At 48.4% G+C, this 17,139-nt stretch overlaps 1 protein-coding gene across 1 annotated transcript in view; it reads left to right on the forward strand.

Annotated features, from left to right (window-relative positions):
• LOC135824966 (uncharacterized) overlaps positions 1-17,139 on the forward strand; it is a 76,110-nt gene that overhangs the window by 8,843 nt on the left and 50,128 nt on the right. The window contains exons 3-6 of the mRNA XM_065337704.1: positions 31-243; positions 3,939-4,094; positions 7,120-7,470; positions 10,072-10,224. Coding sequence (XP_065193776.1) covers positions 31-243; positions 3,939-4,094; positions 7,120-7,470; positions 10,072-10,224 — 873 coding nt within the window. The remainder of the gene's footprint in view (positions 1-30; positions 244-3,938; positions 4,095-7,119; positions 7,471-10,071; positions 10,225-17,139) is intronic.

Raw genomic sequence — 17,139 nt, forward strand, 5'->3', positions numbered from 1 at the left:
GTGTAATGTTCTGCACTGCCCTGTGTACAGGTGAACCTATCACAGCATTGCTACCAGCTGCAGGAAAATCACCAGGGAACGTGACCGTATTAAGATATAACTATGAGTCAATGTGGAAAGTTCAACAGGTGTTCACGGAAAACCCACTTGGTCGACTGGCCAATCTCTCCATAGATGATGGACAATTTGCTATCAGATCCAATCATGGCGTTATCTACTCCTTCAACCCCTCTTCAGAGCCATGTAAGATAATGAAATTTTAATTCCCGTAGCTATGCAGAAGACGTTACTTCAGTAACGTCTGGCGCTAGCCAGGGTCCACACAGCTTTAATTTGGTATTTGTGTGTTTGTTTGTTTGTTTGTTTGTTTGTGTCACGCCTGGCGCTATCCGTATCTGACGGCAAAAAAGCATAGGATGTTATAAATTTTTCAATTTTTCCTAATTTTTTCAGGCAAATCCTGGGATTCGAACCCGCACTATCGCCCTACATGCATTCCCCCGTACACTTCGCATTCATACCCATTCTTCCAAGTTGCTTCACGTTATTATCTTGCGTTTGAAAGCCCTATTTAAATATTGCGGGCAGCTGTATGTGGCCAGCTGTGTTTAATGGTACGGTACGGTATGGGAGACGGTGTCGTATTACCCTCGATCGTACCTGTCCCGTACCTATCCCCTACCGTACCGTGCCATCAAAGACGGCTGGCCACAATGCATATTCAAATAGGGCTTTCAAATGCAAGATCACAATGTGAAACAACTTGGAAGAATTAGTATGTATGCGAAGTGTATCGGGGGGATGCATGCAGGGCGCGCGATAGTGCGGGTTCGAATCCAAGGTTATGTCTTAAAAAGGATTTTTTAAAGAATTTATAACATCCCTATGCTTTTTTTTTGTCTAGGTCATCAAGGCAAAAAAGCATAGCGTAGGGCCCTGAGCTTCCAAGCTCTCTCGTTTGTAGTTTCATTGACAGCATTGTGTGAAATACACTCGATGCAAACTGTGAATACAGTTGGACATTAGTCTCGGACCATGTCGCAAAACCAAACACATTTGCTCAACCGCAAATCTCGTCCTTAATTAACAGCAGAGGTGGAAATCGATCTACCAGCACCGCAGGGTTAACCTGATATACATGTGCATCACGCGTGTAACCTGATATACATGGGCATAGTGTTACGGGATAATTCAGGATCCAAACCTCTTAAAACTCTCCTTTAATAGTCCAAACTAACACAGTATATCCAAAGTATGTGATCACGATGTACCCTTTCTACGAGGAAACATCGACCGTTTTCAGTTGTCTGTTGTGTACCATTTCCCACCCACATTCATTGTCATTCCTGGGAATGGAAAACGATTCTCTGCATTTGTTCCTAACCTTAATGGTCAACACTGTCAGACTGCTTTGTGGAGATTGTGGTGTGTTTGTAGCAGTGGAAATCTGGCCTCTCATTGTTGGATTTTTGTATTTGCTAAAATCCATGTGGTGCAATAAACGGGAACATGCAGCAGCCATGGTGGTGGGGATCAGCCCTCCGGTTATGACATTTATTCACCTACTCAAGCTCAACTGATGATGAAGGGGAAGCTATGTGAAAAAGAATCAAGCAAAACCGGACGCCTCAGTAAAACAGCACTCTACGTCGACTATGACAATTTTGATGGACAATAAGCAGCGGTAACAAGCAGCAGTTTCACACGAGGATCGTTTTCTGTATACAGTTCGGATCGGCGATAGGGTGGTCGGCTATAGTAATATACCTCTTATAGTGATCGTATTCTCAAATTCATTTTCGTAAACCACCCCTTTCTATACATATCGGATCGGCTATAGTAATAATCGGCTATAGTAATATATCGGCTATAATGATACGATTTCTTTATCAAAATGATCTTATTGCATACATTTTTCATCGGCCATAGTGATGATCATAAAATATTATACATCGTAGATCTACATGGCGAGATCTGATCGCGGCAGCCAGGAAGCGCTGGTACGACTATGATTTTCCTCGGAGGAAATAATTCGAAATGTTTGGCGTGGGCTGTGCTTGTTGTTCCGGGGCATCCTCGAGCAAGATCGGAGGCAGTAATTAGTACCAGCACTGAAGCGCTACCGTGGTCTCCGCCGAGATGTTGGAGAAGGCATTCAGGTAACAGCGAAGACGATCAGGGACGCGGAGAAGCTTCTCCGTGAAATACGACATCACGATCGACCTGCTACTTGGAACGGTTTCACCGGTGATGAGTCGAGCGATGGCGACCCAGACTGAGACTCTACTCCCACTAATCGATCCTGTAGATATTGTTATGTCGATTGAATGTGTTGAAGTGTTTCTCTTCCAAAAGAACACATTTGTTGAGCACAGCAACTCCATGAAAACTCATGTCAAAAAATCACAAAGTTTTTGTTTCCGCAGGAAGTAGCTCTGCACTGCGCGTATTGCACAGTCATATGCACAGCACGCTTCTGCACGCTGCACTGATTCGAATGACACCATACACGCATTTGTCAGCCATACCTAAGTATGCATATCGCCTATAGTAATATATCCCCTATAGTGATATTTTCACGAAAATCAAACACCAACGCTATAGCCGATCCGTACTGTACATTAGATAAGGACGGTTCATCAGGTGTGCAAGAATGGACTCAGATGGAGAGCCAAGGATCAATTTATAGAAAAAAGGAACTGCAAGTTAAGGCACAATGTCCACTAACACCACCAGTTACTAAACAATCAGCTCATGCGATAACATAGCACGACACTGACTGGCAGTACTGACGTTCTACAACTAACTGGCTAGCACCTCTAGCACATCTTGGCGGCGCACTCCAACAGCATTCCTACTTGGAAGGTTCTAAAGTATATGATAACATAGGAGGGGAAGGTGAGCACACTCAAGACAAGCACGAGCTGAAAGTCTCAGCTGTGAACGACATTGTAGTTCCTTGGTCCTTTCTATTTTTTTTTTATTGATCCTTGGCTATCCATCCGAGTCCATGCATGGTTTTGACTGCAAATTAGTTTTATTCATTGCTACTTTATATTGTAATAACACCATTGTTTAGGACACCGACAAACATTTATGGCACATATAAGCGCGTGTTCTTCTACCCGGACATGTTTACATAGCAAATCATCTTTTTTGACAGGAACGTTTTGCTGATGCATGTATGTGGCACATGCACCTCAGTACATTGTATGTGTTTGCAGTACATTGTATGTGTTTGCAGTACATTGTATGTGTTGCAGTACATTGTATGTGTTGCAGTACATTGTATGTGTTGCAGTACATTGTATGTGTTGCAGTACATTGTATGTGTTGCAGTACATTGTATGTGTTGCAGTACATTGTATGTGTCGCAGTACATTGTATGTGTTGCAGTACATTGTATGTGTTGGAAGTACAGTAAGAGCGTGATAACTAAACAAATTAAAACGGAGAGGTTCCAGGCTGTCCAAGAGAGGTTCCAGGCTGTCCAAGAGAGGTTCCAGGCTGTCCAAGAGAGGTTCCAGGCTGTCCAAGAGAGGTTCCAGGCTGTCCAAGAGAGGTTCCAGGCTGTCCAAGAGAGGTTCCAGGCTGTCCAAGAGAGGTTCCAGGCTGTCCAAGAGAGGTTCCAGGCTGTCCAAGAGAGGTTCCAGGCTGTCCAAGAGAGGTTCCAGGCTGTCCAAGAGAGGTTCCAGGCTGTCCAAGAGAGTGCTCAATACCGAGAGGCAGAGCTAGTTCAAACATTATTAAGAGGATGGAAACGTGTTTTTACACCGAGCTTCACACACTAAGCGATCATGGGAAAATAGTAATGCAAAATGCAATATCAGAACTCACTCTAAAAATACCAGTGGCTATTCATGGCCACAATCCACCCTAGAATTATTATTCACTATTGCACTGCTTTTTGATTGCACTAATATTCTTCACTGATGCAGCAGTATGCCCACCTCCACTGCCAAGTGCTCAGTTGCCAGGATTTGAAGGAATTGCTGAAGATGGAACAACTGTGTGCGAACAAGGATGGCATCCGGAAAGCTCAAACACAGCAATATGTTCAGAGAATGGTATCTTGACACCGGCTAGATGCATATGTATGTGGTTCTACACTAAAGTCCTGTTTGCTTTAGTGATACATGTAACTATTCTATTTGTGCTGTAATTGCACCAGCAGGGTTCTAGCCAAAGGGGGAGGGGGGGGGGGGGCGCAGCGCCCCCTACTCTGGTTGAGCGCCCCCCTGTGAAAAAGTGCCGCCCCCTACTCATTTTCCGATTTTCGTGTTTTTCATGCAATTCAACGAAAATGCAGCCGAACGTCACTATTAGATGGTTCATAAAGGCACATTTGTCTGGGGTGAAGTCGGGGATTCGCCATACGTTGCATTTAGCGTGGCAAGGCACTATTGTAAAGTGCAAAAATGGGATACCGGGTAACTGTTTCCCGTCCCCCCCCCCCCCCTCCCCCTCCCCCTACTATTTTTACCTGGCTAGAACACTGACTAGGACATTTGTTTGGTGTCATTCCAAGGTCATTCCAAGTTTTTGTTTGGTTTTTGGATCATTGAAACATTTTGCTGCCTTCCTGTAAAAGCTGTCATCCACTGACACCTTATATGGCAGAAAACCAAAAAAGGAACGAAAATGCTTTTACAGTGCATTTGAAAATTTTTAAAAACAATCCTGGTGATCGCCCGGGTAGTTTGCCGTCTTACCGTATGAGCTGCCGAGAAAAACTCGCTGTGAACCCGAAGAATTCCGCGCAAATGACAACTCATGCACGCAGATGCATATGCGTCTGGTTTACAACTGTTAAGTACCTCCTCCAGTACAATCTACAAACTTTCCCAAGCTGGCCTGCATGCACCCATAGTACATCATACTCACCTTTCCCAAGCTGGCCTGCATGCACCCATAGTACATCATACTCACCTTTCCCAAGCTGGCCTGCATGCACCCATAGTACATCATACTCACCTTTCGTTCCATTGGCCTGGGTAGCTACTTGCACACCCGTATGTGCCATAGCTACCCAGGCCCTTTATCTTGCATTCTCTCTCACTCGATCTCGCTCTCTGTTCCATCATGTAGTCTTTTAGTTCGTCTGTCACCCTGTCTATAAATGGCTTTCGTCCTACCCGTTCCGTTGTTCGCTGTGTCTTGGATAAGTAATCCTTTTCGTTACTCAACACAACAAACAACTTGTATCGATATGGAGTCACAGAGGACAAGTTGAAACTGTGGTAAATGTTGAAGCGCAGGACAAGTCTCTATTTGTTGTGTGACCAAACAGTTTCTTTGAGCTGCGTCCCTGCCATGCAATTTACTCTTACCATGTGATGATGGACACAGACTCACTCCCCAGGCCATGACTTAGCAAAGCCATCGATTTGTGTTACTTCGACAACGCAGACACCTGTGGAAGCTGATAGAACATGGCGCCAACTCCTAAATTCAGCTAAATTGGACGATCGTGAAATACTATAATAATTCTCAGCAAGAAGTTGATCGATCGATGTGCCTGTATATTCAACACGTAGCTGTTACCCCACACTTCCAGAACACAGGGTTTTGTAGTTCTGGTATTGTATAATTATATGCAAGACGTATTTACACTGGGTTCCACTGCGGCTCCGCTGCTCCACAGCTCGTCATCCGCGGCTTGAAATGTCATCATCACCATAGTGACCGCGGCTCGAGCTGGAGCAGCGAGGCCGCGGCTCACCGCGAGCTTTCGCTACGATTCTTTATCAAAAACTGTGAGCCGTGGTCGCGGCTCAACCTGTTTCCCGTACTTTGCATTGTTTTGTACGCGAGAATTTTGAAATTCAAATTTTTAATTCGCTGCACAGGCCAGAACATGGGGGTTTTTCGACTTCGCGCGCGCGCAGGCAGGTAAAACGTCATCAAAAACCGTAGCGCACAACCGCGGTACCGCGAATGGCGAGTTTCCGTGGAACCGCGCTGCCCCACTACATGCAGCCAAGTGCCACAAAGCCGCGAAGCCGAAGTGGAATCCGGCCCTTCCCAGGATGGTCAGTGGTTGCATCTCAGTTCTGCAGTAGAGATCATCGTTGCTGATTACTAATGGGTAGCGGATACCTGCAACGATTCTCAGATGCCTCCGATAGGTTGAGTCAAGAGTACACAGCTGAGAGTCTGAGAGGCCCCATGTGCCTGCGTTGTACATAAGCAGATGCTTGACGAAGGCTCCAGAGAGCCTCACCCGTAGCTTTTTGGAGACCAGATGTCCGCGTGACTACACTGGCCACATCTTGCCGAATTTGCCCGAAGCAATCTGTATTCGGGGGCAACATCCTCTTTGTCTCCGATAATGGACCCTAGCTTGTTCTCCTCCACTCGATAGGTTGTAAACCAAAATGCAAATACTTACTCGTTACGGAATGTTATGGGCGCAATACACTAAGCAAGGGGAAACAATGAGAAAATGCGAGAAAATTCCCAAGCAGCATGCAGTGGTGCTAACATTTTGCATGGCTCGATAGCCCCTTATGGTAGACATTTCAGACAAAAATGAAAATTGTGTTCAGTGGTGCGTTTGTCTACCATACGGGCCCTTGCACACTGCATACAAAACCGCTTGTTTAGTTGTGGCCCTGTACAAGTTGTCATGTCAACTGACGTCATATGTGGCGGGGAAACCTACAACGTAGCGCAAACATTTTCAGCAAATCTCGGACGGGTATAAAAGATTGTTTTTAGCTTTCATGCATTCCTGCCTTTCCAGATGGCAACTTTTTTTGGTGTTTTTGCTGTTTTTGGCGCTGTGTGGATGTCTGTCGGTGGCCTGATTCCTGCTTCAGCATTCCGTTGCAATGTTTGCATGCTTCAGAACGGCTTCGTTCGGGCCGCAGTGTTATTTTCATGTTGGTATGTGCGCCACGAGCTTGCATTGCAAGAATACCAGTAATCAACAAGTACAAGCAGATCACTTCTCAGTGTGCAACTGCACTTGAACAGCCTTGCGCATACGCAGCGCCCGCTCAAGTTGGTTACATTTTACATGTACGTAGCGTGCAAGGGCCCTCTAAGAGATCTAGCAGAATGTGTTTCTTTCCACTTGTTCAACTTCTATCTCTTTGTGTCGTTTCATATACACAGCTGCATCCCAGTACCACAGGAATAATTTGCATGTCATTGTGCCGGTAATTCCCTTTAGCCTGAACTTGCTGAAGATGAATCATTACAATGCGACCAAACATTGCATAGACACCTACGGTTATGATGCTAGACTCCTGGACTTTGACAATGGCTTTGAAGTGGAAACTCTCTCTAGTGTACTGCGCAAACTTAAACTTGGAGTCAATGTCCTCGAGGACACATTATTTTGGTCCCGACTATCCGACCTCTTCAGCATTGAAAGTCATTATGCTTTTCAAATCAAAAGCAACAACCTAAAGAGACGTGTGATCAAACCAAATTCCGAGAAATTTGCGTTTGCCTGCTTAGCCAGTAAGTATGATACAACCTTACAACATTGACTAGTTTGAAATGACCTCGATAAGGATTGGTTTCCTGCCTAAATCTATGAGGCCAAGAACATTAGTGTTTTATAAGATACTGTGTCTGTTAGAAGTGTCAACACAATTCATTAGTGACAATGAGTTGTGCCTTTGATTGGGGAATCCCCTTAAATAAATGCATTTAAAAAAATGTTAATCTGCTAATAAATACAATATCAATTGACGTGTAAGTAGAACAGGTGATATGATTGCCAGCCCTTTATTGTGCTCAGCTGGTTGAGTTCTAAAGGAGAAGTATACGTTTTCAATTTTAACATTACCCGAAGCTGAATGAGGGTGAATATTCACTGATAATTACTTCAACCTGAGATGAAACCGATATACCAGCAATATAATTACTAGGTTTGCATACATGACTGCACCCTGGTTAGATGGTCAAGATAGGTACTTGGCAATCTTGTGGTTGTAGGTTTAATCTCCTTTCTCAAAGCTATTCCTCTTCTTATTGGAGGGAAAAGTTAAAAGTCCCTTGAAAGTCGACATGTTACAGCCCCTCAGAAATAACTAACATTGGTGATTATAAAATGGCAATAAATAAGATAAATTGTGCACTCATAACAACAGCAAAAATGAAGAAAGTCAACTTGACTTTCTTCATTTTTGCTGTTGTTATGAGTGCACAATTTATCTTATTTATTGCCATTTTACGACTATTGTCTCCTCGTCGATTGGTGATTATAGGCGGTGAATATTGTGGAGTAATCACTTCTTATGTAGGTGGATAATAATTGTAGGTACTTCCTCAGCGTCATTAAAATTGTCGCTTTGCACATTGCAATATTTGTGACTTGGCTCGTCTTAGGCCGCGGTCACACATGCACTTTTTTGGCGGTTCCGCCAAAGCATAGCTTACGCTTCCGCCGTTGCCTCGGCAACAGCAGAGGCGTAAGTTACGCTTTGGCGGAAAGTTTAGATTTCGCTACGCCAAAAATATGCGAGCAGAACCTCCGCTATCGCGGATCCGCTTTGGCGGAACCTGCGTGGTGATGGCCTTGGAGTTTGGTGTGCCACTTCTGCGCTGAGTTCTGGTGTTGTTTGGTTGCCGTTTGGTATTCAGTTTTCATATTGTTCTTCTTTGCCTATGTACTGTACGTTCTGGAGATCTCGCAAACGATACTGCATCGTTATGACTATGTGAGTGGATAGTTGGTGAGGGAATCCGTCTCCCAACTCATTGGCCCCGATCACGGACGATCTCCAACTCTCTCCTTCTCTCTCCAAGCAATGCGTCAACCAGAGTATGCAACACTAGGACTGCAACCAGGGAGTAGTAGAGTACTCTGCCACACCCTCACTGCAACTGAAGGCATCCACGCAGTCGCTGGGGTCGATGATGGATCATGGAGGAGGCAATGACACCCTGCTATAAAACTATTTGAATTTGATATTGATGTAAACTAAACTAATATTCAAATACACCTGGACTGGGCCGGAGTGAATGTGCCCCATACCCACGAGTGTACTTGACAGGAGACATTCAGCAGCCTGTCAGCGATCCACGATAGCTCTACTTGTACTAGCGAAGGTCGATTCAACTCGGACAAGAAGGAGGCAACGACACCCTGCTATACAACTATTTGAATTTGATATTGATGTAAACCAAACTAGTAATATTCAAATACACCTGTACTGGGCCTCAGTTAATGCGCCCCAAATCCACGAGTGTACTTGACAGGAGACATTCAGCAGCCTGTCTGCGATCCACGATAGCTCTACTTGTACAAGCGAAGGCGCTAAAACTCGGACAAGAACATCTAAAATTCCATAGGTCGTGCTGCATTTGCATTCTCTCCGCCAAAGCGGAGCGTTGAGGGGCACAGTAGTCTACATGTATGTGTGAACGCTGCATCATGTTGTCCGCCAAAGCGGCTGCGGTAGTTCCGCTTTTCGCCTCCGCAAAAGCGGTGCAAGCTTTTCTGTGTGACCGCGGCCTTAGTCAGACCGTCAGGGTCGCTGTTTTCTGTGTTCGAACACTGGTGCCAAACTTCCTGCGCAATGTCTACTTGATACTTGATACTTGATACTGAAGCCGTGGTGGTCTCTGACTTTGCCGGAACTCTCTTCAAACACCAAGCAAATTCATCACGCTCCGCACTATTCCGCCCCAGAGCGCATTTCGTTTTCTGGAGTTCGTGCAGTCCCACATCGTTCGCGTGGGCATTTATCAAGACTGCAGGCTCAGGTATAAGAATCCTGGTATCTCTCCTGAATACGAAATGCTGAAGTTGACGATGGGAAGAACAAAGTGGTCTCAATTTCTCAGTATCGACGTATATTATGGCAGTTTTTTCATCGCTTGCAAACCGAAGCCAAATTTCTGAGGCATCGCCTTGCACACTTCTACTGATTTTCCCAGATATTTTCTCTCAATTTCCACTAGTAGCCGGGGTGTGTTGAAGTATTATAGAAACTCTCCAGTGGTTTGCTAGGCACATGGTGTTACTATGTGATGAAAGCCAGCATCCATGTTACAACTCACAACGACCTGGGTGATTGACAGTCCTTGCTTTCATTGTGTTGCCTTTGCCAGGAATATGCAATGATGCTGCTCACGTGAATAGCACTGCCGTTCGCACAATCAACGATGATGGTTCAGCGCAGTGCCTGCCAGGTCATTCACTGAAAAGTACAGGACCCGCATATTGCCACCAAGGAACCTGGGTCAACTTTCCAATCTGTGAAAGTAAGTTGAACATCAAGGACATCATGCCTGCCTAGCTAAAACACAGGTCTGAATCTAGAATCAAGGCGAACGCAACACACAAATGTGGCAAAAAAAACAGTTTCCGGAAATTGTTTGAGCTAGCGCTGGTGCATGGATTTTCCAGATTTCCGAAATTAACAATGAAACTAGTCTGCAGTATATTGTCACTCACCCGAAATTAAAGGGGAAGTTAAGGCAAAAATTAAAATTTCACCAGTTGTAGTCTTCGGGGTGCTGAGTCGAATGGTCTTGGTCCGAGGAAGCTGAGACGCTCCCTTCCTACTTGAATCCCAATCGAACTCGCGCACTTCCACCGAAACTGGGTGACTGCGCCCTACTAGATGGGGATTTGTATGCAAAATGTCACTAAAAGCGCCATTTCGTTCTTATAAAAGCACGGATGACCGCGATTGGCCCATATGTTGTTGTATTTTGGATGCTGAGTCGACTGGTTTTGGTCCGAAAAGGCTGCGATGCAGCGTTCCTCCTTTATTCCCAATCAAACATGGTTGAACAAGCGGTCACGTGCTCCTGGGTGCCCAAATCACCTCGTCACCACGCCAGCAGGCGACAACTTTCACACCAAGGTTCAACTCGAGTTCAACTCGAGTGACAGGACTGCACCCAAAAAAGGTCAAACAGGCTAGTAAGTTGTACCCTGCAGGCACGGTGACCAGGTGACTGGCGTACGCAGGAGCACGTGACCGCTTGTTCAACCATGTTCGATTGGGAATAAAGGAGGAACGCTGCATCGCAGCCTTTTCGGACCAAAACCAATCGACTCAGAGTCCAAAGGACTACAACATATGGGCCAATCGCGGTCATCCATGCTTCTATAAGAACGAAATGGCGCTTTTAGTGACATTTTGCATACTAATCCCCATCTAGTAGGGCGCAGTCACCCAATTTCGGTGGAAGTGCGCGAGTTCGATTGGGATTCAAGTAGGAAGGGAGCGTCTCAGCTTACTCGGACCACGACCATTTGACTGAGCACCCCGAAGACTACAACTGGTGAAATATTAATTTTTGCCTTAACTTCCCCTTTAACAATGGAACTAGTCTTGAGTATATTGTCACTCACCTGAAATTAACCATGAAACTAGTCTGCAGTATATTGTCACTCACCCGAAATTAATAGCACATTAGAGCTTGCGGTAATGTAGGTTAACACATTGCACAAGCCACCACTTCACACGCGCTCCAGCGGCTTCCAAAGAGCCCACAGATCCCACACTATTCATTGATGCATGTCAAGTAACACGCACATACACGCTGCGGTGGCATGTAACATGCGTACGCCGGAACTCACCTGAACTCGCCAGCCAACCAGCCATATGCGGCTGCAGCACACATCGGAGCTTGAACCCGTAACGCACACACCATACTTCGCGCTGGCCACATTGCTACTTCATATTTGCTTTGCTTGCGTCGTGAGAAGAACACCGGTTTGTTCCTTTCTCAGTTTCTCGGCTTTTCGGATCTTGCAACTCCCTCACCTCACCATTCGCTATGCCTCGACGGACTAGGACTAGTAGCAGGACTGCTGTTCCCGAGGTAGCTGCCCCTGCCTCCTCTCAACCTCCGAGCCTGGGCGATTCTCGCGCCACAGATCCGGCCTCGCGAAACAACTTCCCACGCGGTCCGCCAGCGGCGTCCGTCTCCCAGAGCGCTGTTGCTCCACAGGTTGCAATGCCTGAACCCCCGGGCGCAACAATCAGTGATCCCGGCCGAAAGCCTTCAAGCCACGATCGCAGAAGTGCTGACTGAAACACTGCCAGCGATTCTGGATTCCCAGCGCCGCGCCATGGCCCCACCACCGGCTGCATCCGCGATCAGCACCACAACAACCGAAATTGCATCGGAACCGGTCGCAGCTACCTGCCGGCCACGATCAGCGGACCAGCAGCTCCCAACCACCACCATCCCGCAGAGGACACGGGACAGAATCCTTTCCGGTGAGTTCCTAGATTTGTCTGAGTTGTTGGTGGACCCAGTTGGATTAGCCCCAAACCCCTCTAGCACAGGTGTGCAGATGCACCTTATGGACGGCACACCCGTGCGCCTAACGCAGGAGTTCTCGCCCAAAGCCTCCACATGGCGCCACGTGTGCGATCTTGCGACGTGGTTGGAGGCTTGGACGGTGGTGCTCCACACTATCCTGCAAGCAGCTCCAGAAAGAGCCTCCGAACTGGTTGGGTACCAGGCCATCATCACAGAAGCCAACCGGAAATTTGTCCCGGATGGCTGGCTCGAGTATGATCGGCAATTCCGCCGCGCGGCGGCTAGCAACCCTGCCCGTCGCTGGGATGTGATCGACCATAATATATGGCAGCTGAGCACTACTGGCAAGGCTCGAACTCCGTGCTTTGCATGCTCGCTTGTTCACCCTCCATCCGCTGGGGGGCAGTGTCCCTTTCGTCCCTCTAGAGCCACACCATTTGGCGGCGCACATTCCTCGCCCTCAGTCGGTGGCCACCCAATTTGCCGGAATTTCAACTGGGCCAGATGCCAAGGGGGATGCGGGAGAGCGCACCTCTGCCTGCAATGCCAAGGCCGCCACCCAAAACGGCCTGCACTGCCAACCCCGCGAGCACACGGCCCAGCATATCAGCGCCACCTGCCAAACGGTCAGGCAAGTAAGTCACCCGTGCCAGGCCCCGACACAAGCATGGCGGGACGCCATGCCACTAGCCTTGCTCCCGCAAAGCAGGCATGTACAGACAGTAATAGTAACTCACAGTTTCCCCCGCTCGCCTTCCCTGCTCTTGATTCCAGTATGCCATGCATTCACACACCCATTGATGTTGCCCGCTTTACTAGACTGCTCGCTGATCATCCAGACAAGGCATTCTCCTCCCGCGTGAGCAGGGGCCTACAATCTGGATTCCGCATAGGCTTCTCCGGTCGCCGTCAGACTGTGACAGCCCCAAATCTTCCCTCATCTGCTGAACATTCCGTGTACATATCTGAGTATCTAGCAACATCCTGTGCGCAGGGAGAGACCTGCGGCCCTTATTCCACCCCTCCATTTCCATCCTTCCAGTGCTCAGGCATTGGTGTGGTGCCCAAGAAGAATGGTAAACTACGCATTATCCACCATTTATCAGCTCCCGTCGGCAATAGTGTTAACGATGGCATCGACCCGTCCGCGTTTAGCCTGTCATATATCCGGATAGACGATGCAGTGCAAACAATTATGGCCTACGGGCAGGGTGCATTGCTGACAAAGCTGGACATCCGCAATGCATTCCGGCTAATCCCTGTGCACCCGTCCGATTGGTCTCTACTTGGTATTCAGTGGCAAGGGCAATATTACTTTGACCGAGTGTTGCCGTTCGGCCTACGCTCCAGCCCGTTTCTATTCGACCAGGTTGCCAGTGCCATTGAGTGGATCATTACGACTAACTTTGCCATCCCTCACCTCCTTCACTATCTAGACGATTTTCTTAGTATCAGCCCTCCTCAGCGAAGCCTCGCTATCCAGGCAAAGAACGTCATCCTGCAAGCATTCAAATACCTATCAATCCCACTAGCCGAGGAAAAGCTCGAGGGCCCGTCCACATCCCTGGTCTTCCTCGGAATTGTCCTGGACATGGTGCGCATGGAAGCCCATCTCCCAGACGACAAACTGGCGGACCTCCGTGAGCTCCTCAGCGAGATGTCACGCTGCACCCAGACCACGCAACGCAAACTCGATCACTTCCTGGGGAAACTCTCCTTTGCGTCGAGCGTCGTCGTACCAGGCAGAACATTTACGCGGCGCTTATGGGATATCAACAAGAGGTTTAGCCACGCCAAGCCGTATTTCCGTATCACTCTGACGGGCGAGGCCAGGAAAGACATCCGCTGGTGGCAGCTTCTGATCCAGCACTGGAACGGAAAGGCATTCCTCCTCTATAACAGCAGTACATCGTCGGCCGACCTTGGACTGTACACAGACGCTAACGGCACTCTCGGCTGGCGCGCATTCTACGGCAAGGAGCAGCGCTGGATCCAGGGCAGATGGGCAAAGGAGCAAGAAGAAGAGAGCATCGGATACAAAGAGCTCTATGCCGTGGCGATGGCTTGCAGTACTTGGGGCAATCTGTGGTCCCGGCAACGTATCGTAATGCATTGCGACAATCAGTCCGTTGTCGAATGCCTGAAGTCAAACTCCAGCAAGTCACCAGGCATGATGTCACTGCTGCGTGCATTGTTCTTCGTTTGTGCAACTCACAGCTTCACCATTACTGCCAAATAGGTACCTGGCCATCTGAATTCGATCGCCGACGCTCTGGCTCGTTTCAACCTGCAGGCATTCCAGCAGCTGGCACCATCAGCACGGCAAGCCCCGGACACTGCAATCCACCTCCCTCTCCTGGACTGATGCGGGAGGTCGCCGACCTGTCAGCCATGGCAATCGCCCCGACAACGCGGCGCACGTACACCACTGGCGAAAGGAAGTTTACACAATTCTGTGCGTTGCAGAGATGGTCGCCCATGCCTGCTACAGACACGATGCTCAGCTGCTTCGCAGCACACCTGGCGCAATCGGTTCAACCACAGACAAGTCATGTCTACATGGCCGCAGTACGCAACATGCATCTCGAAGCCGGATTCCGATAATCCAAGGATGAACGCGTTGCTGCTGCCACGTGTTATGCGAGGCATCAAGAGGACGGCGACTGACCCAGCAACCCAGCGCACTCGCCTCCCAATCACCATTGATTTGCTGCGGAAGCTCCTCAACCAACTCAGCCTGGACCAACGGCGTCACCAGCAGGACAAGTGCATGCTCAAGGCGGCAATGGTGCTCGCCTTTTTCGGATTTCTCCGATGCGCTGAATTTACTGCGCCTCCGGCCGGGTTTGACCCTGCCACTCATGCCACGCGCCAGGATGTGACTCTGGACGTCACTCAAGGATGCACATATATCCGCTTCCACATCAAGCAATCAAAGACGGACCAATTCCGTCAGGGACATGCAGTGATAATCGGTAGTACCACTTCACAACCTTGCCCGGTTGCTGCCCTCCTGGCATATTTTACAGTCTGTCCGTCTGACGCCGCTGACGCACTCTTCCGCTACCGCTCTGGGAGACCGCTGACCAGGCAGGCGCCGACAGAAGAGCTCCGACAGCTTCTCCCACTCACGGGAACACCCAATTCTCTCGATTGCGCTGGTCATTCGTTCCGCATAGGTGCCGCCACAATGGCAGCCATGGCGGGTACCCCTGACTGGCTAATCAGGGCAATGGGCCGATGGAGGAGCGACAGTGTCTTGCGCTACATCAGGACAACCGACACAGACATGGCGCAGCTGACCCAAAAGCTGTCAGAGGTACAAGTGCATCACAGAACGCATGGAGGTATGTAAGAACCCGCCACGCGGGCACACAACTCGCACCCATGCACGTACCCACACGGCTGACCGTTTGGAACAGCACAGCAACTTGCTCTGTAAGGATTGTGCTGACAAACTGCGCTGATAGCAACAACAGTGTCATTCTCGTGCATTGCAATATGTCACAACTTAGCATGGAGGCTGGGCAACCATGGGCCAGCTATCTCCTCTCATCTGGCAATTATCACGGCCTTCGGCCATCACACTCATACTCCCACACTCCTGCCTCCTAACGGGCATTGCACTTCGTGCGTGGGCCGTCCACACTCCGTCCATTTCATGGGCCCCCATCTCATGGGCTGCACTTTGTGTGTGGACATACATACACACTATCATACAGGCTGTCCACACTCCGCCCAGTTCATGGGTGCCCATTTCATGGGCTGCACCTCGTGCGTGGACTATCCTACATGATTATCACATGCCAGATTCGGTTGCCCAGCACTCCATGAATCCTCCATATGATGTGTGCTCTCCACTGGTCTGCAATAGCGAGTGCATGCGTGTTAACAATAAAACTACTTGGTCCGCGTCAGCGATATTGTCGCTTATCTTTCAGCTTTGTTTATATGTCGCCAATGCTTACTTGGCAGCCCATTTCATCCCAATTTTGGTTAGCAAGTTAGTTTGCTAGTACCTAAAAGGTCTAGCTAGAGTTCGAGTGGATTTCGAGAGCGACAGGTGGGTGATTCTGATTGATACAGCGCCGCATCAAAATAGATTATCTTTTTACGCTGTGCAGGCGCAAGCCACAAGAAACTAATCGGCTACTCGGAATCAGCTCCATTTTGCTGAACGGCCGAGATCGCTCACCTCAGGGATCGCTCATCAAGCTGAGATCGCAGCTCCCTTACCTCCAGCTCAACGCTCGGAGTATCCAGCGCGTCGTGGAGATTTGCAAGTACTGAACGCAACGTCGTCGTTCAAAATAAAATCTTGCAAAGAACGGCGTCTGATTTGAACCACACAGGCTGTCGTGCTGCCCACGCGAAGTCCTATAGAGAAGGCGACCGTCACGATCGACTTCTCTTTAGAGAATAGCCAGGCAGCGGAGAGGAAGAGAGATGAGCTTGCAAAAGCAAGAGAGTCGATCCCGAGCAAAAATATTTGTCGCCAGCGCCGAGAGCAGCGACGAGGAGGACCGAAAAAGTAGGAACCCTTCCTTGGACAATAAATTCCTCGCAGCTAGTTCTCATTCTATACCTTACCGTCCATCGTACCAAGTTTTATCACTTCAAGTGCACGCGTTCATGTCCAAAGTCTAAGTTCAAATTGTCGAAAGATAAGCGACAATATTGCTGACGCGGACCAAGTAGTCTGCAGTATATTGTCACTCACCGGAAATTAGCAATGGAACTAGTCTGCAGTATATTGTAACTCAGAGTCTCAGAGATTGTGCCAATCTTCGTCAGCCTACTCAAGCTCAACAGATGAGGGGTGAATTCCCCGAAACACTGTGTATTGAGCAGGGCGTGGTGCATTCTTTTTGCCGAGCGGAAGGTGCGACGTGC

The sequence above is a fragment of the Sycon ciliatum genome, chromosome 9, assembly GCF_964019385.1.
Source record: "Sycon ciliatum chromosome 9, ocSycCili1.1, whole genome shotgun sequence".
In the NCBI taxonomy this organism is placed as follows: Eukaryota; Metazoa; Porifera; class Calcarea; order Leucosolenida; family Sycettidae; genus Sycon; species Sycon ciliatum.